At 35.7% G+C, this 26,517-nt stretch overlaps 1 protein-coding gene across 4 annotated transcripts in view; it reads left to right on the top strand.

Annotated features, from left to right (window-relative positions):
* Positions 1 to 26,517, top strand: part of LOC109109959 (anoctamin-1-like) — a 41,472-nt gene that overhangs the window by 715 nt on the left and 14,240 nt on the right. Inside the window, exons 2-15 of one of the 4 annotated variants that reach the window (XM_042761021.1) lie at positions 1,851 to 2,017; positions 4,487 to 4,804; positions 9,535 to 9,633; positions 9,727 to 9,878; positions 10,239 to 10,293; positions 10,706 to 10,757; positions 11,668 to 11,762; positions 11,872 to 11,913; positions 14,652 to 14,716; positions 15,799 to 15,933; positions 21,082 to 21,242; positions 24,804 to 24,886; positions 25,141 to 25,152; positions 25,709 to 25,777. In XM_042761021.1, coding sequence (XP_042616955.1) covers positions 1,851 to 2,017; positions 4,487 to 4,804; positions 9,535 to 9,633; positions 9,727 to 9,878; positions 10,239 to 10,293; positions 10,706 to 10,757; positions 11,668 to 11,762; positions 11,872 to 11,913; positions 14,652 to 14,716; positions 15,799 to 15,933; positions 21,082 to 21,242; positions 24,804 to 24,886; positions 25,141 to 25,152; positions 25,709 to 25,777 — 1,505 coding nt within the window. The remainder of the gene's footprint in view (positions 1 to 1,850; positions 2,018 to 4,486; positions 4,805 to 9,534; positions 9,634 to 9,726; positions 9,879 to 10,238; positions 10,294 to 10,705; positions 10,758 to 11,667; positions 11,763 to 11,871; positions 11,914 to 14,651; positions 14,717 to 15,798; positions 15,934 to 21,081; positions 21,243 to 24,803; positions 24,887 to 25,140; positions 25,153 to 25,708; positions 25,778 to 26,517) is intronic. The other 3 variants (XM_042761023.1, XM_042761024.1, XM_042761022.1) reach the window with 3 other exon arrangements.

Raw genomic sequence — 26,517 nt, 5'->3', positions numbered from 1 at the left:
ATTTTCCCATTTGGGGTGTATGGAGGCATGGCTTTTCAAAAAGAAATGGTTTAAGGGAGAATGTTACTACATTATCTACAGTGATTTGTATAGTAGAATGTGGGAATGATGTACAAAACTTGTAATATTTTCCATATTTGCAACAGTGTGACAAGTAAGTTTCATGATTTATTGGCCTTGAAATACCATGAGACAATCAAATGTAATTAATTCATGACTACCACAAGGGTGTTTGCCATCCTGAATGCTTTCACTTGTCTGACATCATTATCGTGAGTATATGGTCATCTTAAACATAAACCTCTATAAAGAAACAGGTTATGTTTTGGCTGAAAATTACTAGAAAGTATCTCGTACTGTACATCAGTTGACTGTTCAATAGTTGTAGCCTTTGTGCTCCTCTTCTGATCGCAGCTGGTTTTATATGGTTTCTGGGCGGAACATGCTGTTCAGTTTTGTTTATTAGCTTGTCTACACTGATCTGCTGTAGGTGATGGATCAGATGGACTAGCAGTTGAGATTGATTCGGCAGACTTTGACAAAGCTGGTTAAATATGGTAAACCACCTTGGACCGGTTACAAACCAGCTTTCATGTCCCAAAAATCAGCTTGATCATAATATGATGAAATAACAAGGATTTTCCAGCAGGAACAGAAATCTAATGCAACAAAATCTTTTTCAAACTCAATTTTTTAATTTAAGAAAATTGCTCAAAAAATTCTTTACTTATTGCAGCAAATATTATATAATAATATAACATGAATGTATATTGGGTCATGTAAACTAATTATTTTCACATATAATATGCTATTTTAATATTAAAGGATGTTGGTATTAATACCTCTAGTTTCCATATGTCTGTCAAAACTATATATATATATATATATATATATATATATATATATATATATATTCTTGGGTTATTTATTTGTTGTGTTGTTTATCATGTAATTTATACTGAGTATGAACAAAAAAAGGCTGGCTGACATTATTGCAGTGACAGCCCCCCTGGAGCAGTCCGAGGTTAAGCATACACACACACACGCACACACACACACAAACTTGTATCCTACAATGACCTACATATGCATTCTAGGGAGAAAAATTTAGGCATGTGTTCTACAGGACATTGTTTTTGCTTTATTTGAGATTTTTTAAGATTCAATATACAGTACCATTGTCATATTACCACTCCATTTTTAAAAACATTAATTTATTTATTAGGCTTTAGTCAAGGTGATGAATTTCTAATGGGTGTCTTAAATGAATTGCATTTGCTCTCGGCTGCTCTGTAATTAGGTTGGAAGGCATTATTTTTATCAATATATTGACCCCTTGCTGCCCTCTCTGGTTTTACTCCAGAGCTGTGATCTATAAAAAGCAACAGAAGTTGTTATAGTAAAAAACAAATTATTAAACAAATTCAAAAACAAAAAAAAAAATCAAATCAAATTTGTAAAAAATTGTAAAACAAAGAATCATGAAAATAAAAATAAATATTTAAGATTCTTCACAATTTCTTGGTCACTAATTACAATAATAATAATGAAAAGTAGAATACTCACTGTGTGACCACTTCTGTTTTTAAAAATATTTTTATAAAATATTTTTGCTTTAATTACACTTTCGTTTTTTATTAAATGTGAACTGTTGGGGAGTCTGTTGCTCTTGATTATTTATTTTTCATTTGCATTCAAACTTGATTTTTCTCTTTAAGCTTACGTCAAACAAAATTTAATATCAGCTAGTTATGTGCAATTCTGTTGAGATTAATTTAGCATTGCACTTTAGGTTCATATTGCAAAGCCATAATATTTGCATTGATACATTTGTGTTTGCTCTTCAACAGGTGAGAAACTCTTGGGTTTCAACAGCACAGAGGAGCAGCCATCAGGCCCGAGAGGACAAGACAGCATGTGGCGAAATGAGAAGTATGAAACTGTCCCATTGGATGTGAAAGGGATTGATGAAGACAATTCTAAAGGCACTAGAGATTCACTATACCCCCAGGCTGCTGTAAGTCACAACAACAGAGAAAACATACCTCTTCACTCATTTTGTTTATTTCTTTTCAGGGATAAAGACCTATAACTGGTTCCTCAACTGTTTTCCTGTCTTTCTAGTACTGCATAATTTGCAAGGCAAACTATGGAGAAATATGTGGACATTTGAATGCTTCAGTTTACACTTTTGTTGGCAACAGGTTATATATGATATTAAAGCTAGGAAGGTTAAATTACATAAATAGACACATTCGCATTGTAATTCTGTTGTTTATGCAAGGGAAATAATCTTGTAAGCTAATATCATGGAGGATCATTTATAAAACAACCAAATATATTTTAATGAAAAGCTAAAGCTTGCCAAACACATCTCGGCTAGAACAAATTGCCTTCTTTTTCGTACTCCAGATGGTGTAATAAACTTTAAAATCTGCCGAGTGTGCGTACTCTTTGTGTGTGCAAAACTACTTTGCATACTAAGGGAGTATTTGAAAGCCTTTGCAAATCTGCAGGACAGGCTGATCACTTTTTGTAACTTTTCGCGCAGCTCCACATCCGAAGATTCATGAGTTCAGGGCAATTCTAGCCGAACATGCACATCTGTGCCGGCGTTTTTGTGAAACAAAAGCAGTTTAATGTGAAGTTCAAACTCCATCAGGTGTTTTTTGACGGAAAACAATTTTGTTTTTTTTTGTTTTTGTTTTTTCATAGTTTGTCCAAGGCTTTTTATTTGAAGTATGTTTTATTTTTATTGTATAAAAATAGAATTAGAATTCATTTAGATACTAATTATACACTATTTGCTTAAAGTTGTCTTTAATTTGATGCAAAATAAAGCCAATAGTTGTTTTAAGTTTGTACATAAAGAAATTATTAATTCATCAACTCATTCATCACAAGATTTGTACCTGCAAATGACTTCTTCTCACTGGTGATTCCCGATGGTTTTAGAGGACAATTACTCCTTGTCGCCCCCTGTCCTTTCAAAGAATTGTACAATGGCGAATGCAATAAGTATAAAAGCCTCGTCCGATTGGGAAGGTGCGCACGCAGTCAGCGGAGGCTCGTGAAGCGGAGCCAGGCGAAAGTATAAATCCTGCTTTAAGCTTGTCTGCCTTGGGAACACTAGCACGTCTCCATCATAGTGATAACACTCATTGCCTTCTCTAGTGCAGCTCAACCAGGTCTGGTCCCATTCGTCGATCTTTGTAAAATATCAAATCCCGGAAAATATGCGTTGTAATCCAAATGAGCCGTTCATTGTAGTTTTTGAAAAGTGATTTCTGTTAAATAAAATATCTCCCTTTGAAGTGGACTTTGAGTTTTGTAAGATCTTCTTTGCAGATCTTTTTTCTGCTCAAACAGCAACATTACAGACTAACTAAAGTTGAAAAAGTGAAAAAGCATAATAGGACCCCTTTAAGAGGTTTAATATATGGGCTGGAAACCCTAAGGTCCTGGAATCAAACCTCACAGGGGATGATCCATGAATTGTAGAGTTAGTGAGTTCCAGTCTGTTCTTAAGCAAAGTGCACTGAATGGTCTAAAACACTGTGCCTGCAGTAAACTATACTAGGTTTATCTTTTTTTTCTTCTTTCTTTCTTTTTTTTTTTTTTTTTTTTTTGGTTGGAAGCATCTGCTAAATAATAAAAAAGATTTCTGTGTCCAGCATTTAATCAGAATCAGAAAGAGCTTTACAGGTTTTTTTTTTTTTTTTTTTTTTTTTTTTTTTTTTTTTTTTTTTTTTTTTTTTGTAACAATGTAAACGTCTTTAATGTCACTTCAATTTAATGTGTCTTTGCTGAATAAAATAATTAATTTCTTTAAAATAATGCTGAATTAATCAAATTAATCAAGAGTGTAAATGAACCAATAGGCTTCAACATGGATAAGATCTTTTTCCCCATAGAATTTAGCTGTAATTTGTTAACTTTATTTGGTGGGTAGTACCTCTCTTGCCCCATGTTTCTATGTGTCCTTGTCCAAACTAACAATCACAGCACTCAAACCAACAGAGCAACATTGAAATCACCACAGAGCCACAGTGTTTACTTGAAAATCAGCCTATGAATGGTTTACGTCTCAGTGAAGTAAGCTGGAATAGATTAGCGTTTAACATAAATACACCTTTAAAGGGCCAGAAATCTGGAAGTCATGCTCTGAGTACACAGGCAGGTTTATGTCTGATTTTGTAATAGACATAAAGATTACTTAATATTACTAGTGCATTTAATTTTGGTTCATAAGGTTTGAGGTTGAAGGTCAGAGTTAGCATCATGATTCTATTATTGTAAAGTCATTTTTAGATCCCATTATCACTTCTGTCCATATACTTTTTTATAATCTCTTCATCTATTTTAGATAAAATGTCAAAATATATTTACTTCTACTAATGCAAATTAGTCTCATAAATAAAAAAATAAAAAATAACTATACAAATATAAAACTCTTTTATGAACTGTTTTTTTTTTTTCTTCTCAGCTTCGGAAAGCTCAGCAGGGAAATGAGAGACCTAAGGACCCAAAGCTGTGGCCGTACTTCCAGGATGGCTTAAGGCGGATAGATTATGTCCTCACCTACCATGTCCAGAAGCCCCAGAGCACTCGCAAACTGTCGGCCAAGTCCTGCTTGTGCTTCAAATTCAGACGTGAACAGAGCAGCCCACCTGCGCATGAGGACCCCGAACTCGCAGCTCAGGAACAGAGGCTGGATTACCATGAGGACGACCAGCGCCTCCGCAGGGAGGAGTTTGAGGAGAACCTGCGTGAGATGGGCCTTGAGATGGAGAGAGAAGAAGGGGTGAGTCCCATGGTGTTTTCATTTACAGTAGTGTCCATGAAACCTGGGATTCATAATCTAATTTTACATAAAATTAATAAGACATTTGTGAGATTCTGCACTATTTATAGGTGAATTACATAAGCAAATTTGTGAAATTAACCATATGAACTCCTTCATAACAATAAATTTAATATCATCCCTCTCCAACTAAAAAATAAAATAAACTAAAAAAATAAATAATTAAGGAATAAAAAAATTAAATAAAATAAAATAAAACTTAATTTATTTAATTAAATTTAATTTAATTTAATTTAATTTAATTTAATTTAATTTAATTTAATTTAATTTAATTTAATTTAATTTAATTTAATTTAATTTAATTTAATTTAATTTAATTTAATTTAATTTTTTGCAATGTCTCCGGGCATTTATTTAGGTTGTCCAAGACATGAATGGGGAAATGCTAAATTCTTAAAAACTGCTTACCACACTCACATTTAAATTACATAATCTGACATCAATTCTGATATTAACTATGCCATAAATGTTGTCTCTAATGCTTAAATGGCATTAAAAATAAGCTTTTATTTATAGGCTGGACCAACCAATGGGCATGTGATGTCCTATGCGCATGTCCAACCTACTGTAAACCCATGTCCTATAATTCTTCTACTTAGAGGATCAAAAGGGTCTGGCTGCAGACTTGCACTTGCACTCTCAGACTTGCATTCTCAGACTTGCACTCTCAGACTTGCACTCTCAGACACTTGCACTTCCGGTAGTGACATTACTTGCAGTCTTTATTTTATATTTTGTTCTATTTATTTTTTTGTTTGAATCTCTCAACATTTTACAACAGCAGCCAGGTGTTGAAGACAAGAAAAAAAAGAAACTAAATTACGAAGTCACTTGCAATCGCCACTTGCACTCTCAGCTACCTGCGACGTCACTTGCAACCAACACAAATCGTGCATGTTGCCAATGGAGACAAGAGCTGTGGTGATTAAACGATTAAAACTAAATTAGTAACATCACATACAGGGGTCCTGCAAGAAAAAAAAAACCCCGCAAATCCGTGGCCACAAAACAGCAGAATATGAATGCAATGCGCAAAGTCTCTCATTAAGCGTTTTCCTCCCGTAGAAAACATAAACACTTAATATGGCTGATTAATGTATTAAGATGCTATTCAAATATCAAATTCAATATAGTTTATTAATATAACGAATAATGTATAAAACATGGCAAAACAGGCGCAAAACATGGCATAATGTGGCATAATAATAGACTAAGAAGATAAAGAAGAAACTCAATATGCTCCTCTTCATTATTAAAATATACATAAACAATATGTACAGGCAACCAGGTGAGCCCAGAATAAATGCAACATGCAAAGTTTCGCGTTAAGCGTTTTTCCATATAGAATAACTGTCTACAGCTTTTTTATTTCTTTGTCTTTGTCCATTAAGTTATGCATTTTATTTATAATGATTTTCTACGGGAGGAAATGAAACGCTTAACGAGAGACTTTGTGCATTGCGTTCATATTCTGCTGTTCTGTGGCCGCGGATTTGCGGGTCTTGTCTTTTTCTTGCAGGACCCTGTACGTTACGGTACTAAATTAGTTTTAATCGTTTAATCACCACAGCGTCTTGTCTCCATTGGAAACACATACGATTTGTGTCGATTGCAAGTGACGTCGCAGGTAGCTGAGAGTGCAAGTGACTTCGTAATTTTGTTTCTTTTTTCTTGTCTTCACCACCTGGCTACTGTTGTAAAATGATGAGAGATTCAAACAAAAAGTAATCAATAAATAGAACAAAATAAAAAAGACGGATGTCACTAGCGGAAGCGCAAGTGTCTGAGACTGCAAGTCTGAGAATGCAAGTCTGCAGCCAGACCCTTCTCTAGAGGATGGGAATTATTTCACCATATTGCAACTATATCTTTATCATTATCTACCTTGGTGTGAACCTTGGTCTGAAGTCTTTGACTGAATAAGAAAACTGAAAATAGGATTTTTCTCTTTTTTTTTTTAACTATGGATATATTTTGGAAACTAGGAGAAATTAGTTTATTTCACACATTAAACCTGGTAAATTAGCATTAAAAATGCAGAATTTAATTTACTGGTGAATAACACAACATTTAATTTACATTCATTCATTCGTTTAGCATATGCTTTTTTCCAAAATGATTTAAATATTTTACTTATGCTCTAGCTTGTTTCCCAATCTAGCTTTCAGATAAACCTCCCATTGTATACAATGTGTATTGCTTGCTCTGTGATGAATTATGTTCCTCTATTGTAAGTCACTCTGTATAAAAGCACCAGCTAAATGCATAAATGTACCAGTAATTTTGTAACTCCTAACCTGGTATGTCTCAGAAGGGCTTGTTCTCATACATGGACTCTAACAGTAATTTAAATTTGCCAGTAATTTTCCAGAAAATAATATGTGTAAGAGTGCCTACTATGATGTGCCATTTTGTAAGTTTCAGTCACAGAGGCTATAATCTCAGCTGGAATTGAGCCACTGTGAATGATAATGTCCACCCACTGAGAGATGCAACCATGCACATCAACTCTAGCAATGAAACTGATAAACTGCCTTGTGAGCAGCTCTTTGCCAATGTTCGCTGTAATGTGGACCAGACTTCATGTAGATTTCCAACAGTCTGGACTCTTGAGACTGCTGTCCTCATAAAAATGAAATCCAAAGACCAGTCAGTTCAAACAGCAGTATGTTTGAGACTGATACATTCCTTTAATCTTAAATATTGTGTATTATGGCCATTAATTCAGTTAACCTCTCTAGCTTTTATACAGCTGCATAATGATTCCCTGTTGTTGACCCAGTTTAGAAACACTTCAGTGGTGTGGAGAACTACACTAATAGTGTTATTGGTCAGGTATCTTCTCAGTGACGTGATATACTGAAGAAATAGACTGTTATTTTTTTATTTTCACATTTATTTTGGAAGAAGATTGTGGAAAACCTAGTCAGCTTGCAGAAATGGAGTTAAAGAGTTGTCGCCCTTAGGATACATGAAATTATTTCTCTAAATTGTTCCCCAGTCCCAGCAGCGCTATATAATTGCTGATTGTAAGAATGAATGAATTTGATTGTTGGCAATCATAAAACAAGTTTACACTTACTTTACTGTGTAATGCTACTAATTTGCAGTTTTATTATGATTAGCGGTTTGTCTTTCAAGCTTAACTTCTATAAACCCATGCCATTTGCTTTGATGTTCGCAGATTACAGGAATTTAGCTTTCTCCACTGTGCTGGATTTTCTCATAGACAGCTGAGCTAGAATTAGATGAAGAGGTCTTAGTGGACTTATCATCGACAAAGTGAAGTGTTTATCGTGCAGAGGATAATAAACTAAAGTATTAGTCTAAAAGACTAAGATTAGCAGCTCTGTGAAAAAGTACAGAGAATTGTTTTCTAAATACAAATAATTTGGGTTCACGTCAATATTTTGATTATTTTTCCTTAGTTCATGTCAGACAGGTTCTTATGTCATGACTTTTTTAGCTTCCTCTCTTTCTGAGTTGAATTATATCACATGAATATTATTGCTGAACCTTAAAGAATCGTGTTATTCCATCTCAGACCCAACTTTGTGCCCAAAACAATATTTTCCTCTGTATAAAATGGATCACTGTTTTTTTCCCACAACTCTTGAGCTTGACAAGGCCAATATGAATGTAAAAATAATGAAATACTGAAAAGACTATTAGAAAAACTTGCTCTGTTTGAACCATGTTGTCAAAAACAGTAATGCCACTCCCCCTAAACTTGATGTCAAAAAAAGATCAAACCATTGAATTTAGAGAGGGAAATATAAAATAAAAAAAAAATGTTCTGAAATCTGTTTTATTCTAAAAGATATTTATTTATATACACTAAAGTATCACTAAGTAGTAAGTTGTGGGAACACATTCACAACTAAAATGATGCCATGTCAAGATGTGATTGTACATTTAATTGGGGTTGAATTGTAAGTACATGTATGTAATGTAGTCTATGAGTAGAAATACCTGTTTATGTCATACTTGGCTGAAAGCAGTGGCTGGGATTGAACAGACTGGGTCAGACCCTGTGTGTGGGATGTGAGTTATAACAAGAGTGGGTCATTTGAAGCAAATCTTACATAACCCTCTTTTCAGCTTCAGAAACCAAGAGAGAAGTCCTTCTCTTCATGTCTGAGATTTTTTCTTCATTTCTGTGAATTTATTTTCTCTCAAAAGGTCCTCTGTGAAGAAGGAAACCTAGTGTGTTAAACCCATGAAAATAGATCTTGTCTATTTCTTGAATAGTTTATGAATGGTTTGCATGTTTTTCTTTCAGACTACCCTGAATGAATGATATTGATAGTAATGCTTATCAATAATAAGCATCACTATTAATATCACTCATAGAGTCAGTGATTTAAACATACCTTGAACCCAGGAAATTAATATCATATTAATTGTATAACTCTCACACCATTGTCAAACACACATGAATGATATTTACTGTAAAAGAGGTGTTACTACTTTCTTGTGAATATTCTCTACCATACAATAAATCATTACATGAATTTAGATGGATTCAAGTTGGACCGACCCCTATGTAGGTGCCAGAATACCATAGAGACTTGGGGGTGGTTTTTTTTAAACTTGGGCTAGTAAGCAACTACGCAAGTTATGCAAGTGCAAACACTACTTTTTTTTCTCTCTTTATCTTTGTTTTTCAGAATAAAATACCAGGTGTGGGATTCTTGAAGATCCATGCGCCTTGGGAGGTTCTTTGTCGAGAGGCAGAGTTCATGAAGTTAAAAATGCCTACATTTAAGGTATTTGTTCTTGTATCTTATCACGTGATAAAGACAATCTGTGTGTTCTACACAAGCATGATGTACTCTGCTGTGCTGTCATTTCTTTTTTAGAAATATAAAGTCAGTCACGGAAGCAGCATTGTAGAGAAGGTCAACATGTTTGTGCAGAAAGTCACTGCAACCTTGCAACCTAAAGTTGGGGAAAACCGGGTGGAAAATGAGAAATACCTCTCCTACCCGTTCTCACGAGAAAAGCAGCATCTGTAAGTGTATAGTCATTCATGGCCACACTAAGCTCATGTTTAAGATGATTGCTGACCTCATAGGCAGTTTTCCCAGTTATATATTACATTGAGTACAATGAATGAAAATGATCACAAATGATTTTACCAAATGCTATTTTTACTGTAGAAAACAATACGTGATTGTTATAAATGTTCAAATTTATGGTCAAGTTAAAGTAGTGAAATATGAAGGATGCATGGTCACTAATAATCCTCTGAAAGGCAGTTTACTGTAAATGAGCCTTTGGTTTTTACAGCCCCATGGTATATTATTGCCTGTAGAATTGAATAGGGAGGCACAAAACAGTCAGTGAAATGACCCTTAGTTTCTTTTCACAGCTTTGATTTATCAGACAGAAATTCCTTCTTCGACAGCAAAACCAGGAGCTCAATAGTAAGTACCAATCCCTTTAGAAAAGCGTTTTGCCTGCCTAGTCAGGGACAATTTAAGACCAAGTGTCATTTATCCCCTGATTTGATTACCAAAGGGCCTGTGCGGCTCCACACCAAAATATCAGTGATGTCAAAGTTGTTCTTTTCTTGGACAATGATTTCAGTCACTTGATCTGTCAGCTGCCTCTTATAATGCTGTCCAACCTCCGATTGATTTTCTCAGCAGGGTTTATTTATTTAGTTTTGCTATTTTAGGTCTCTTAAAGGTATCCTGTGGTATTTAGAACTTTTTTTGACTACTATTTAATGTCATTTTAGTTACATTTTGAGTCTAGTATCACCAATAAGGAATACTATTTATAATAATCTTTATTTTTAATCATCTTTATAAACCTATTTTTGATCATTAACAGGTGTATGAGATTTTAAAGCGAACAAAATGCACACGGGCTAAGTATATCATGGGTAAGTCTCATTTTCTTATTTGTGCTTAGCGCAAATCAACCTGAATCCCATCCAACTATGTTGTTGAATTGAAACGTTATCAAAATTAATGGGAACCGGCTTAACTGATGAGATGCGCATTAATTATCGGCCGATATTTATCGTGCACCCCTAATGGTAACACTTTATTTTAAAGTGTTTTTGTTACATGGTACATGTACTTACTAAAGTGATAACGTTAAATTACAAACAAACTAACAGTAAACCAAGTCCTAATTCTAACCCCATAGTAAGTACTTGTTACTCATGTAATATTACTCATTACTTAATTGTTTATTTACACTGTAACAAGGACATCTTAAAATAAAGTGTAACTAAGGTATTGCTGTCTTGCAGTTAAAGCACCGAGTCTACAGTTAGTTGTTTAACGTTTGAAGCATAACGTCCCCAACACAAGTTTAAATGTGCACAAATGAGCAAACAACTCACACATTACCCTGCCTCTAATATCCAAGGACAGTGATTGGTTGAATAGATTGGTGATTGATGAGTATACTTTAGGGCTGTCCACACTATGCTTAAAGCAGGATTATCTAAACCCCTCTTTTAACCGTGGGGACCCTAGGTACATTTCACACTTGTAATTTAATAGCAGGGTTAGCACCTCTTTCTAGGGCACAGTTTGTGCGGTGTGAAATGATGCAGTGATAGAATGTTGTCACATGGCAGAATGTATGTGCATGCATACTTCACAACTGACAGTCTTTGGCAATGGAAGTGGTGACAGAAAACGTGAATTGGAGTAAAGAAGAGACTGTTTTATTCTTTCCTTTACAGTCCACCAAAAGGTCCATTTAGGAAAAACTTGATTTAAGGTTTAGAACCAAGTGTTAACTATTTAACGTGTAAAAAACCCTTTTATGTTTAACAGCACAACAATACTCAACTCGACTCAATTTCATGTGCACAGGAATCAGCAGTCTACTGGGCAGTGGTGTCTACACAGAGGCCTATCCTTTACATGATGTGAGTGAAACAATATTTTGTTCTCTTTTATTTGTGCAAAAATCCTTTCAATTCTCACAACTGATTGTTCTGTTTCTTGTGTAAGTTAATTCGATTATTTTAATTACAGGGTGATATTGATGGCATAAATGCTGAAGCAAATGACAGAAAGGTAAAAGATATTACAATACTCATATCTTAGACTACAGATATTTTAATCTCACACTTATTTTTGAAACAAAACACGTTTGAACCTCTATCTGCATTAGGCTATGTTCAAACTTCATGCCTTAGTGCTCAATTTAGATTTTTTGCACAGGTAATTTTTTTTTGTCTGGCTGTTCACACAGCTGTTGGGGGCAGCTGTGGCCTAATGGTTAGAGAGTTGGACTTGTTGGTCGCATGTTCGAGTCTCGGTGCTGGCAGGAGTTGTAGGTGGGGGGAGTTAATGAACAGCGCTCTCTTCCACCCTTAATACCCATGGCTGAAGTGCCCTTGAGCAAGGCACTGAACCCCCAGTTGCTCCCCGGGCGCTGGATATAGCTGCCCACTGCTCCGGGTGTGTGTTCACGGTGTGTTCACTTCTCACTGCTGTGTGTGTGCACTTGGATGGGTTAAATGCAGAGCACCAATTCCGAGTATGGGTTACCATACTTGGCAAATGTCACGACTTTCACTTTCACATTATGTTTTGATACATTGATATCAGATTTGAGTGTGAACTGAAATGACTATGTATAAATGACATAAGTGTTGAAATAGCTGCCTTTGTACCGAGGGTGATAGGAGATAATGAAGACATAAGTCAGGGATTTGCAAGGCCCAAATGGTGCCTGCAGTAAGGTTTCCAGCCGACCGATGAGAACAATCAATAGGCTATATAAAGGGATAAATCCTTCCATTTCGGTCTGTGTTCTTCACTTTACCATCTGTTGAGAAAAGAGTTGTTATCATTAAATCCTGTCTACATCTGTTCTCTAAAAGTGTTCAAAAATTAAAAAAAAAATAATAATAATTTTATCAACACATTTATTTTCCTCTGAATATTTCTTAAACCATATTTCACCTGTTTAGACACTTTTATGGCATACTGTAAGAATGTGGTAATTGATTCTCATATTGACTGCTTAAGATATAATTAAACCCTATAAATGGGCTCCAGAAACTTGAGACGTAGCTTGTGTAGAGGAGGCCTGGTGAGACTTTGGATGTGCCTGCAGCAAGCTCAGAATAATTGTCAGGTCACCAAGGCAACAGGATCATTTCCCACTTCAGCCATCTGTGAGCAGCTCTCCTGCAGGCTTGCTGTTGAGTCATAGTGGGAAGTGTAGCTCTTCTCAAAATAATGTATAACGGTTATTTTCAAGAACTAAAAAAAAGAGTAAATGTTTTAAATGTTTTTTTTTTCACAACAAACCTCAAGGGACCTTGGAGAGAGTTGGAGTTTTGGTGTGTTTAGTTTGTTTCCTACTGTAAGATTTGCGTGCAAATACAGTATATGCTAGTGTTCTTGTAAAGTAACAAGGTTAGTAGGTATATACGTCAAGTGGTTTTGTTGCGCTGATTTTATGCTGTTCTTATTCATTAAAGAATTCTGAAAAAAGTATCACATTATTAAGTAGCGCAACTGTTTCCAACTTTATAATAAATCAGCATATTAGAATGATTTCTGAAGGGTCCTGTGACACTGAAGACTGGAATATTGGCTGATTACATTTTTGCACTGCATCACAGAAATAAAATATATTTTTAAGTATTTTAAAATAGAAAAACATTATTTTAAATTGTAATAATATTTCACAAATTTTTATCAAATAAATGCAGCCTTGATAAGCATAAGATTCTTATTTTCTCTCACAAATTTGCATATAGCAAGTAAAGATTACAAGAATACACTCACTTTGTTTATTTTGAGTAATCCACATGAATGAAGCAGCATAATCCAAGTCTTCTAAAGAGACACAATCATTGCTTTATATGATTAAATCAAGCTTTTATTCACATATAAACATTGATCGGCTTAAAGGTGCTTGCTCATTAGAACCAATGATGTTTGTTCTCACTTGACAGACAAGCACATTTCTTCCTCAACTAGTGAAGTTTTTTCTCATGCATCAAGCAAGTATGATTGAGCTGCTGTAAAAATAGCTGTCTGGGGCCCTGTGAAAATGGCACCGTTTGTTAATCCATCCATTAATGGATGTGCCACTTATGCAGGACATTCAGCCATTATTTATAGAACCATTATCCTCTGTATGATAAATCCACAAATATACTGATTGTTGCAGGTATGGAGGTGTACCATTAATTTAATTGAGCTGAGTGATCACTGCATGTTTACTTAGTGATTAATCCATCTATTTCCACTAGTTTGACCCATTCGAGGTGATTTGTGGATATGTTGAAAACGTACATTAATGGCTTTCTTTATAATCTTAATGTGAATGCAACATGCTCAAGGGAAACAAAACAGACCCTGTCTGCTTCTCAGACTTTATCTACTGGTTTCAGTGTTGAATGTTATTATTAGAGGTTTGTGTATTATTTGATGTCACATTTCATAATGTTTTGGCCTTCCCTTCCTTGCTTTCTCTGACAAAACACTGCAGCTACAGTAGCTTCTTGTTCTGGAGACTGGAGGTCTCTGTGCTGCTATGGTGTAAATCCACCCTCACTTACTCATATTACTGTTGTACATTACGTACCCAGGTCCACCGAACCAAAGTCATTACATTCAAAATTACTAACATGATGGTAGAGCGGCTTCATTTGTCCTTTTCGTCAGTGTATCAGTGAATAATTAGTCATTGCCATTTCCATTAAACCCCACTCACTGTACATTTCAGCCAAACTGTATGAATGGATGTTGAATCACTGTTCAAGGATGTAGTTTTAATTCTGTCTTTGCAGATCTTGTGTGAAGAGTGGGCGAGTTACAGCATATTCTACAAGTACCAGCCCATTGGACTGATCAGGTATTATCCTGATAATAAATGCACTGCCAGAGACAAATGTTTGCCCTGGAATTTTGAGCTTTCAAGAAGGGAGATTTTAGAAATCCCCACTGATACGCATTATTTAGGAGTCAGATTGTCAATGTAATGTTTATCATTAGTTCACATAGGATGAGCAATGTCTGAAATCTGACAAACAATTGAATGTCTAAGTAATGAAAAATAAGATTTATTTATATATATATTTAACTGAAATAAAATAAAATAAAATAAACAAGAATTAAATTTTTTTTTTTTTAAACTGCTAGGTTTCTAAGGCAACATTTCTTATTTTTGTTTAGTAACTTTAAAGAACTAAAATAACAAAAAAACAACAAAAATATTAAAACATTAAAATTAAAGTGCAAACATGTAAAAAAAAAAAAAAGAACTAAAAATAAACAAATAAAGATTTAATTCAAAATATTAGCAAAAACTATAATTGTATATACTAAAATAACACTGGTTTACTGGATTATTGTACTGCCATTATCATGATGACCTATAAGATGTCAATAAACCGGACACAATTTTTTTTTTTTCGGGATCTATTAAGTTAAAATTAAATCTAAAAATACATTACAAATGCAAATCATGCATATAGGGCTCTTCTATGATGAGCACAAGTAATATAAAAAAATGTCAAAGTAATACAACAGTCTGACAAAATTATTAGTTTTTATTTATTTATTTATTTTTAAGGAAAAATATTATTTAGACAAGACTGCTACACTGATGACAAATAATATTTAAAGTCATGTAATGCAACCAACAGGCACAAAATAAATAAATAAAGATAAATAAATGAAAAAACAAGAATAATGTAATGGAGAAGACCCTGTGGGAGAACAATTAAAATATCTTCTTTTTATTTCATTGCATAACATGATAATTTTTGTTTACATAATCTTTTATTGCACATTAAAAAGACAGACAGTTCATTAACATTCGGGATACAGAAGAGGATGCATTCTTCCTGATGTTTGCTAGATAGTAATTGTCAATTCTTTTGCTTGACTTCATTGCTTTTATTGCTCTGCTTGAAACTTCTTTATCTCTCTTAGGAAGTATTTTGGTGAGAAAGTGGGTCTGTATTTTGCCTGGTTGGGTGTGTATACCCAGATGCTAATCCCAGCAGCAATTGTGGGAGTTATCGTGTTCCTGTACGGCTGTGTCACTGTGGAAGACAACATCCCCAGGTCACCTTACAAAATTTATGTCATTGGTTTATTTGCACTGTTTTTGTACAAAGAGTGCTAACTTGCATGTGACCCCTCCCTAAACCATTGACAATTATGTACATAAATTATCAGCCTACACTGTAAAAAATTTCCCTGTAAAAAAATGGTAATATACTGGCAGCTGTGGTTGCCAGCATCATACTGTAAAAATACAGCGTGCTACTGTTTTAAAAATTAACAGTAAAATTCTGTTTTGTCATCTACATTATACTACTGTAATTTAGCAGCATATAGCTGTTAAATTACATAATACTCATAACTCCTGCTACATACTACTCATACTAATCATACCCTGCATTTTCTATTTGACTATGTGTATTACAAAAGAGAACAAAGTCAAGTTATGTTTTGCTTTTAATCTGATACAACACTATAGATAAACTTTTACAATATGCCCTAAAACAGACATGCATACATGCATACAAACATACATAAAGTCTTTATTTGTTCATAAAATACAAATGTACTCTCAAATCAGGCTTCAGTGAACACCAGCTAAGGTTTTTTTTTTTTTCCAAAACAAATGGTTTATAAAATACAAATCAGCATTAGCCAATTTAAACTCCAATATAGATGATACTTTACTGGAGATAAAATGTCTGTTTGTCCCTACAATGCAAAAGAAAATGGGGAAAAAACATTCAAATACCAACAGACATACAGTAAATTGAGGATAGAGGTAATTAATCATGTGGTTTAGCCAGTTTTCTGAAGTGATTCAATTTGTTTGGGTGAAAACACTTTACACCGTACATTCCAGTCTCTCATTTGTGGTCCTTTGGTCTGATATTTTGATATCAGATGAAATGACTGGTGTCTTTGATTGATTAATCATACCTTTATGTTCTTTTTGGAGCTCAACGTTTCGCCCCTATTTTTCTTCCATTGTATGGGCAAACATTTCTTTATGACAATATCAATTTGAACTCCAAGAGAAAGTCCTACAGGTTTGAGACAGCATAAGGTTGAGTTAAGGATGAGATACTTCTGGGCTGATGGTCTTCATCATCATCTTGGGTCTTCCAATTATTTTAGACACCTCTTTTCTCCATGCAGCTTTGATTTGAAACAAAAAAAATAATAACTCACTCTCTCCATCTCGCCTATCCTCTGTGGTTTCATCCTCACTTCCTTCACTTTCACAGTTTTCAGCTCTGGACACGAACAGTGCTACGGACACTTTTTGCTCCACTCTAACCTCTTGCTTGGACTACTTTTGCCCACTATCGTCTGGACCAGCACGCTCCACCCCATCTGCCCCCTGGCTGTCCGATGCTCTCCGTGAACATCGCTCTAAACTCAGGGCTGCAGAGAGGAAATGGCATAAATCAAGAAACTCTACCAACCTCACTAAGTCTATCAGTCTCTCCTCTCTTCCTTCTCTGCAAACGTTTTCACTGCTAAAACATCATACTACCACGACAAAATTAACAACTGTTGTGACGCTCGGACACTCTTCAAAACCTTCTCTTCTCTTCTTAATCCGCCTCCACCTCCTCCCTCAATCGACTCTTACAGCTGACGACTTTGCAGTTTTCTTCACAAATAAGACAAGAACCATCAGCGACCAATTCTCCACACCGCAGACTGAGGATAACTTCACAACAACTAATGCACACTCTCTCTCCTCCTTCTCTCCAATCTCAGAGATGGACATTTCCAAACTTATCCTGTCCAGTCATCCTACTACTTGCCCACTTGATCCGATCCCCACTCACCTCCTTCAAGCGATTTCTTCTTCAGTTATACCTTAACTTACTCACATTATCAACTCCTCTCTTCACTCTGGAACATTTCCGTCAGCATTTAAGCAGGCTCTCGTAACCCCACTGCTGAAGAAACCATCTCCAAATCCAGCACTTCTAGAAAACTACAGACAGGTATCCCTTCTTCCATTCATTGCAAAGACACTTGAACGAGCTGTGTTCAACCAACTCTCCTCTAAGTTTCTTGTACAGAACAACCTCCTGGACAGCAACCAGTCTGGCTTCAAAAGTGGCCACTCAACTGAGACTGCCCTGCTCTCGGTTACTGAAGCCCTGCGACTGGCAAGAGCAGCTTCAAAATCCTCAGTACTCATTTTGCTGGACCTGTCTGCTGCTTTTGACACACACCGTTAATCACCAGATTCTCCTATCCACCCTCAGAAAGATGCGCATCTCTGGAACTGCACTCCAGTGGCTTAACCTCCTACCTGTCTGATAGATCCTTCATGGTGTCTTGGAGGGGTGAAGTTTCTAAGTCACAACAACTTGCTACTGGGGTTCCTCAAGGCTCAGTACTCGGTCCACTTCTCTTCTCCATCTACATGACGTCATTTGGATCTGTCATTCAGAAGCATGGTTTTTCCTATCACTGCTACGCTGAAGACACTCAACTCTACTTCTCATTCCAACCAGATGACCCGACGGTAGTTGCTCGCATTTCAGCCTGTCTGAGAGACATTTCTAGCTGGATGAATGACCATCACCTTCAGCTTAACCTTACTAAGACTGAACTGCTGGTGGTTCCAGCTAACCCATCGTTCCATCAAAACTTCTCTGTACAGCTGGGTTCGTCAACCATAACTCCTTCCAGGACAGCCAGAAACCTTGGAGTTGTGATGGATGATCAGTTAAGCTTCACCGACCATATTGCTACAACGATCCGGTCCTGCAGATTTGACTTATACAACATTAGGAAGATTAGACCATTCCTGTCAGAGCAAGCCACCCAACTTCTTGTCCAAGCTCTTGTTCGTTCCAGACTGGACTATTGTAATGCTCACCTGGCGGGCCCTCCTGCATGTACTATCAAGCCTCTACAACTGATCCAGAATGCAGCAGCTAGGGTTGTCTTCAATGAGGCAAAAACAGCTCATGTTACTCCTCTCCTCATCAGGTTACACTGGCTACCAGTAGCCACTCGCATTAAATTCAAGGTACTGATGCTTGCCTACAAGACGACCACTGGCACGGTGCCAACATACCTAAGCTCATTAGTTCAATCTTATGCGCCCTCCAGAAGTTTGCGCTCTGCAAGTGAACGATGCCTTGTGGTGCCATCCCAAAGAGGTTCAAAATCACTCTCACTGACTTTTTCCTGGACTGTGCCCAGCTGGTAACCTTCCGATCTCAATTCGAACAGCTGAGTCTTTACTCATTTTCAAAAAACATCTAAAGACTCATCTTTTTCGCCTGTACTTAACCAACTAATACTAGTACTTACCTTTTCTTTTTCTTGTCTATCATATTCATTGAAAAAAAAAAAAAAAAAAAAACCTGGCTACGTGTTCTGTACTAGACTAACTGAGACTTGTCGTAGCACTTGTATACCGTTGTTGTTCTCTTGTTGATCTGATTGTTTCTACTGTTCTCATTTGTAAGTCGCTTTGGATAAAAGCGTCTGCTAAATGATTAAATGTAAATGTAAAATAAAGCCCCTCCCCACGCTTAAAATAGGTTGCCTGTGGATGAGTATCCAAAACAAGGTTGTCCTGCTCCACTTCACAGTTGCTGAGTGAAAGGAGAGTTTTATAATGACAGGACACACATTTATACTACACTTTATTCAAAAGGAAGAGCCTCTCGTTCCGCACATCATACGTCATTACATTATTTCTGCATCATTGCACATGCGCAGTCCTTTCAGTTTCGTGGTTCAATCCTCTTCATAAAGGTCAACTTGTCCCACAATGCACTGCAAAAAACAGTAACTTACTGTTATTACATGAAAACAGCATTTTACTGTTAAATTTCCTTGTAAATTGACAGGAATTTTTTACAGTGTATTACTGTGTTTAATTAAGTAGAATTAGTTTGTCAAATAATTTTGAATGACACATTCTTATCTGTACCACTGAGTTCAAATACATTCCACTGTCTCACACCCCTAAGAAACAAGTTTCAGCAGCATCTCCCGACAGCAATACATTCTCTTCCGCAGTGGCTTTGAACTTTGTGGAAGATTTTTAGCGAAGAATATGCCTAGCCATTTATGGAAGTAATCACCGCTGAACTTTGCAAGAAAAATGGATGGATGTTGAAGTGCGTGGTAATTACAGAGTTTAGAGTGGGTTTGAAATGGTGCGACTGTAATGGACTGTAATGTAGTGTTTAATGAGAGTGACTCAGTGTTCGCTGGCCGTCTCAGAACGACATTCATTAATTCCACAGATGCCACTGCTGAAAACAAGCTGTTCCAAAACCTAGTGCATTGCCTACCTAGGGAAAAAAAAAATTGAAGCATTATAGGAACACCACTGATATGAAGTATGTTTCAAAGAGGAGCCAGCATAATTATGCTGTCTTTACATCACAAGTTACACTGAAAGCTTTAATTTTTGCAGAATAACAGCGAAATGTTGTAAACTTCTGTCCATAGAAATGGAAGTTGAAGATGAGCTGAAGTTTGTGAGAAGGAGCATTTACCGTTAACCGACGTGTTTTGATGCTATAAAATAAAAACTGTAATCTGTTACACAATGCGGCTTTTCACTCTGAAACAGGCTGTGCAACAGACTATTTGCTTATTTTAAAAAAAATGGCAGCCTTTAATTTGATAATAATGGCCATTAATTTATTTTAAACTTACATTTGATTTAATTAATAGCTTTTCATCTAACTCCCTGCAATTCCCTCACAAACCCGCAGGGGTTATAATTAATAATGCTGTGAAATTTTAATCAAATACAATGTTGAGCTGCCAAAATTACATTTTAAATTATTGATTTTAGTTTTTAGTTCAGTTTGTCATTTATTTTGACATTTTCTCATGACATTTAACATTATTATTGGTAGTAGTTAGCATTGCAGCATGCTAAAGTATGAGTGCACAGTTTCTTATGCATTTCATGTGAAGATCACTATTTGTACATATATTTGCTGCCTTTGTAGAACACTACATATTAGCCACATCTATTTAGACATCAAAGCATTTCACCATCTTTTGGAACAAGAGCTAAAAATAGAATAAATGCATTTTCTTTCAGATTTATAAAAGCTAAAAAATTGTGAGGAAAAAAATACTTTGCGGCCTTAATTGCTTTACAGGGAAACATTATGGTGTCTAGGGAAACATAGAGATGTGATGTATTTCTGAAATCAGGTTTGTTCTTTGTATACTCAGTATGGAAGTCTGTGACGAGAGAAACAATATCACCATGTGCCCAATTTGTGACCGAGTCTGCAGCTACTGGAAACTGGTCACCGCTTGCGGCACAGCTAGGGCCAGCCACCTGTTCGACAATGCGGCCACCGTCTTCTTCGCCATCTTTATGGCACTATGGGGTCAGCAGCTCTGTTCTACTTTTATGTTCACCCGCATGCTTTGTTGCTGATGTACACCAACTGTTGTGTCTGTACATATTGATGGCAGATTTGCTCTGACAAATTTTGAAGAGATTTGTGCCCTGATTTTACACTTCTGTTTTAATTCTCCACATACTCATCCCCGCTCAAATGCTGGGCTTTTTAAAAAGCTGATTATTTTAGCTAAAGCCCTAAATTTGCCTTTCCTGTTTGGATCCTCTGCAGTTACAGGCTTTGAAATGAGAAATTACACTCTGACAAAGCTACTTGCTAATCTGAGTCCTATTTTAAAAGAACCCAAAGCCAAACCTTTTTAAGAAAGTAAACCAGAAAGTGAATTGTGTGGAAAGAGAACCCGGTTATTTTTGCATTCACACTGCTCTGTTTGAAAATAGACTCAGCTTTCATTTGAGCTTACTTTTGTTGTGATTGGTGTCTCATACCATTTTCTGTTTACATTGACCTAAAGTGAACTGTTCTTAGACCACTTCCTTAGATGGTTTCTGTTTACCCTTACCAAAAAGTAGTATACTTCAAGTTTACTTAAAGTATACTTTAGTAAAGTTCAAGTATACTTTTAAGTATACTTTAAGTATAACAGTAGCAAACTTTGAGTACACAACTAGTTTACCTCTATGTTTGTAGTTTGTACTGCAATTATACTAAATGCGAACTTATAGGTATACTGACAATTTACTAATTAAATACTTTTACACTTTGAAGTATAGTCTCAGTAAACTACTAGTTTGAAGCTTCTTCTTCTTCACTTGTGTTTTTTTGGGAAAATTCTATGCAGAAGATGTGTACTAGCACCCTCTACCGTATAGCAATGAAAACATGAATTGTAGGAGCACAAGTATAGCTCAAATATATTTAGACTTTTTGTAAGTATAAGTCAAGTATACTTAAATGTCTTTTTAAGTTTATTTCTGAGGAGTATGTAATGCCCATTTCTGAGAAGTACATAAAAAGTAAACTAAAAGCATACTTTCCTATTTTTTAGTTTAAAAGAAGTATACTAATAGCACACTTGAATAAACTTCTTTTTCGTAAGGGTAGTTCTCTTTAAAGGGGATTGATGTCATTGGGAGTAAAATCAACTCAAATCAACTGTGAAACTGATAATATAGAAAATCCTGGTTGACTCTTTAAAAGATCCAAAGTCAAACCTTTTTAAGTGAACCAGAAAGCTTATAGAGTGGAAGGAGAATTAAGTTCTTTTTGCATTCATTCAGCCGCTGACCCTGAAAGTGGTCTCAGATCTCCTTTTTGTTAACTTTAGTTTTGATTGGCATCTCAATCCACTTTCCATTCACACATCAGATAAAATTGTGAACTGAACTCAAACAATTAAAACAAACCGAATGTGAAAACCCATAAAAACATGTGAAAATACTAGGGCTGGACCAGAATATTCGATTATTCTAATATTCGTTCGGTGGGTTGGCATTCGATTTTCAATTTTGAGATTCGAATATTCTTTCTTTTCTTTTTTTTGAACACCTGGCATCCCCCGCGAAACGGTTCTCATTCGTGCTCTAATATGAATTGCCCATGAGTGAACGTCATGATTCAGTTCATCTGGAAGACGAGACAAACGTGCCGAAGACCTCAGCTGTGCGGCAGCACTTTAAATTGAGTGAGGACAAGACAAAGGTAGTGTGCCAAATATGTCTGGTCTACCACAACAGCACATCAAGTTTGAAAAATCACCTGAGTTAGTATATTGTTGGTGAAAAAAAAAAAGAAAAAAAAAACTACTGCCTCCACCCGGCATGTTAATCAGTAATTTTACATATGATAAAAATGTGCACTTAATTTGCTTGGGAAAAACTTTTGTAGCACTAGTGCAGTGTCCATTCTCGGAGCATAAACTGCACTCCCTTGGGTCCGTGTGAAGTCGATTGGATGAACATCATTTCAACATAATAAAAATGCAGACAGACAGACAGACACACAGAGATTCCTGCCTTTATTAAATTGTGTCTACACCGGATGCGACAATTGTGTCGCCCCGCGCTGCAGCAGCTAAAGTCTGCACTCAACTCAACAAACAAACCTACCAAAAAAATTTGAAATTTGTGTCAGTATGTCATAAACAGAACGCAGAAGCAGTTTACTGTCGGGAACTTGTCAGCAGTGCGCGCCGCATCCAGTTTAGACAGCATAATAAAACCCAGAATTTTCGGTGCTGATAAAATATATACAGAACAACACTCCCAAACCCCTAACTCCGAAACTTTGAATATTTGTTGTTCATTACTACCGAAGCTTCGAGGCTCAAAAAATGGTATTCGGACCAGCCCTAGAAAATACAGGTTCCCAAAAAAGATTTTACATCCCAATGCTGTAGGAGAACCTATTAATTTCCAAAGTTACTAGCTATTGAAATGAATGAAAGAATATTGAAAAATAATTATTTTTGCATTCACACTGTTGACCTTGATAGTGGGCTCAGATCTCTTTTTATTTCACTTTGGTTGTGATCTGTTCTCAATCCACTTTCCATTCACACTGACCTAAAGTGCACTGTGTTCAGAACACTTCCTTAGATGATTTTAGTTTAGTTCTCTGTAAAGAGGTCTGAGATTGTTATGAGCATTCACACATAAGCTGAAATTGTGAACCGAACTCAAACACAAAACAAACTGTGTGAAAACACCTTTAAAATACAAGTTCCCAAAATGTTTTACAGCCTTGTGCTGTAGGAGAACCTTCCATGGTTCTTTAGAAAAGCATATATGTATAAGTGATTTCCAAAGTTACCATCTTTGGAAATTAATAAATGAATATAGAAAAATAGGTCTTTTTGCAGTCACACTGCTGACCTTGAAACTGGAGTCAGATCTCTTTTTGGTTCACTTTGGTTATAATCGGTTCTCAGTCCACTTTCCATTGACACTGACATAAATGAACTGTGTTCAGAACACTTCATTAGATGGTTTAAGTTTAGTTCTCTTTAGAGGGGTTCACTCATACCTAAAATTGTGAAATCCAAAGTTACCATCTTTGGAAATTAATAAATTAATATAGAAAAATAGGTCTTTTTGCAGTCACACTGTTGACCTTGAAACTGGAATCAGATCTCTTTATGGTTCACTTTGGTTATAATCGGTTCTCAATCCACTTTCCATTTACACTGACATAAATTAACTGTGTTCAGAACACTTCATTAGATGGTTTAAGTTTAGTTCTCTTTAGAGGGGTTCACTCATACCTAAAATTGTGAAAAGGACTCAAAAAACATTAAAATGGGTTCCCAAAGAAGTTTTACAGCCTGTTGCTATAGGATAATTTTCCATGGTTCTTTAGAAAAACATTGATGTATTAGTGATTTCCAAAGTTACCAACCCTGTAAATGAATGAAATAATAATGACAATATTCTTGATAAGAAGAGGGCAATTTAAAAAAAGCCTTTGAGAAATTACAGGCTTCGGTTGTCTCTATATTAACTGAGAAACCACCCTGATCAGCACCTAGCCGATCAGTATTTATAAATGTGAGTTATTTAGTGAAGGTTACTTATCTGTGTCACACAGCCACCATGTTTATGGAGCACTGGAAGAGAAGGCAAATGAGGCTCAATTACATCTGGGACCTGACCAGCTTTGAAGACGCTGAGGTTAGTCACGCTCACCCATGTTGACTGAGGAAATTGTCAATATAAGACATTTGATGCTGATAAGATAATTATGTGGGTTTATGTATGTTTTGTAGGTGTGCTCCATTATTTTCTTGTATAGACTTGTATTATCCTGAGGCTTGGGTGTAAAGAATTGAAGATGTTTTTTGTTTTTTAATTAATTCAGTGCCATGAAATCAAACTGTTGTTTCATTGTTTTTTTTTTTTTTGTTTTTTTGTCCTGTTTTGTATAGGGGAAACAAAAGGTTTGGAATTGGTTCATTCACAGTATAAACTGAATTTATTTCCTTCCTAACCTTACAGTTGCATTTTAGTACTAACATACTGTATTCTTCATATTATCTTAAAAGTCGTCTTCAAGCATCGTCGTCACATTCTTGCTTGTGTAAAGTATTCCACCAGCACTTATCTATCTATCGGTCTGTTGCTGTGGAGGTCTGGGAGATTCCTGTTCTCTCTTCCTCTGGCCTTACAGGTCAAAAGCTGCTCACTTTCCTTTCGGCAGTCACAGTCTTTCCAGGCTTGCCACTGTTTATGTGGATAAAATAAGTGGGAGGAACTAATAAATCCTAAAGCTGCTGAATGTGGAAAGGAATATGTATTTGTGGTGCTGAGAGCTTTTGGTTTTAAGGATTATACTTTCACTGATTGTCACTGTGTTGCTATTACCAGAATTTCTGTTCTGTTCACTGATCATGCACATGGCTGCTTTTGGCTCAGTTATCTCTTTCCGCTGTTTTTCACTTTTAAACTGGTTTAAGTCCTGTATATGTTGGGAATTGCTTTCTCTGTTTTTCCCAGAGTCAGCCGAGAGCAGAGTATGAGTTTCATGTCATGAAGAAGTCCTTAAAGAAAGAGAAACCCCCAAAGGTAGGTCTTTATGAATCCAAGCTTCAGATGAAAAACTCACAAACTCACCATTCACTTGACCATTTGCTACATATTGCAAACAGAATTGCCAATTGGACTTACACAATTTCTGGAAGTCAGCGAGCACAATTAAGATGTGAAGACATTTTTACCCTACATCGGTATGACAGTTATCTCAGGATTAAAAGTAATAGGCCTATATTTCAGTGTGGTTTGATTTTGTAGTTAAATTACCTTTATGTTATATTGTATTATATTTTAAAATGTAATGAATTTTCATCAGCCATTACTCCAGTGTCACATGATCCTTCATAAATCAATGTAATATGCTGATTTGGTGCTGACTCTATTAATATTTTTATTAATGGTTCTTATTATGTTGGAATCCTTTGTTCTTATCGTTGTTGAAATTTTTTTGCTGCTTTATATTTTTGTGGAAATCGTGATGCATTTTTTGGGATTCTTTGATGAATAGAAAAGAAAACAGCATTTATTTTAACATTATAAATGTCTTTACTGTCACTTTTGTTGAAATTAATGCATCAAAAGTATTGATTTCTTTCTCTATGTCTGATTATGTGACACTGAAAACTTGAGTGGTGACTGCTGAAAATCAGTTGTGCCGTCACAGGAATAAATAATATTTCAAAATATACTGAAATTGAAAAATGTCAAATTGTAATAATGTTTCATAATAGTTTACTGTCTTTTCCATCAAATAAATGCAGCCTTGGTGAGCA

Source organism: Cyprinus carpio, chromosome A7 (assembly GCF_018340385.1).
Source record: "Cyprinus carpio isolate SPL01 chromosome A7, ASM1834038v1, whole genome shotgun sequence".
Classification (NCBI taxonomy): Eukaryota; Metazoa; Chordata; class Actinopteri; order Cypriniformes; family Cyprinidae; genus Cyprinus; species Cyprinus carpio.
Note: the sequence above shows the minus strand (reverse complement) of the source record. Positions and strands in the feature narration are given on the sequence as shown.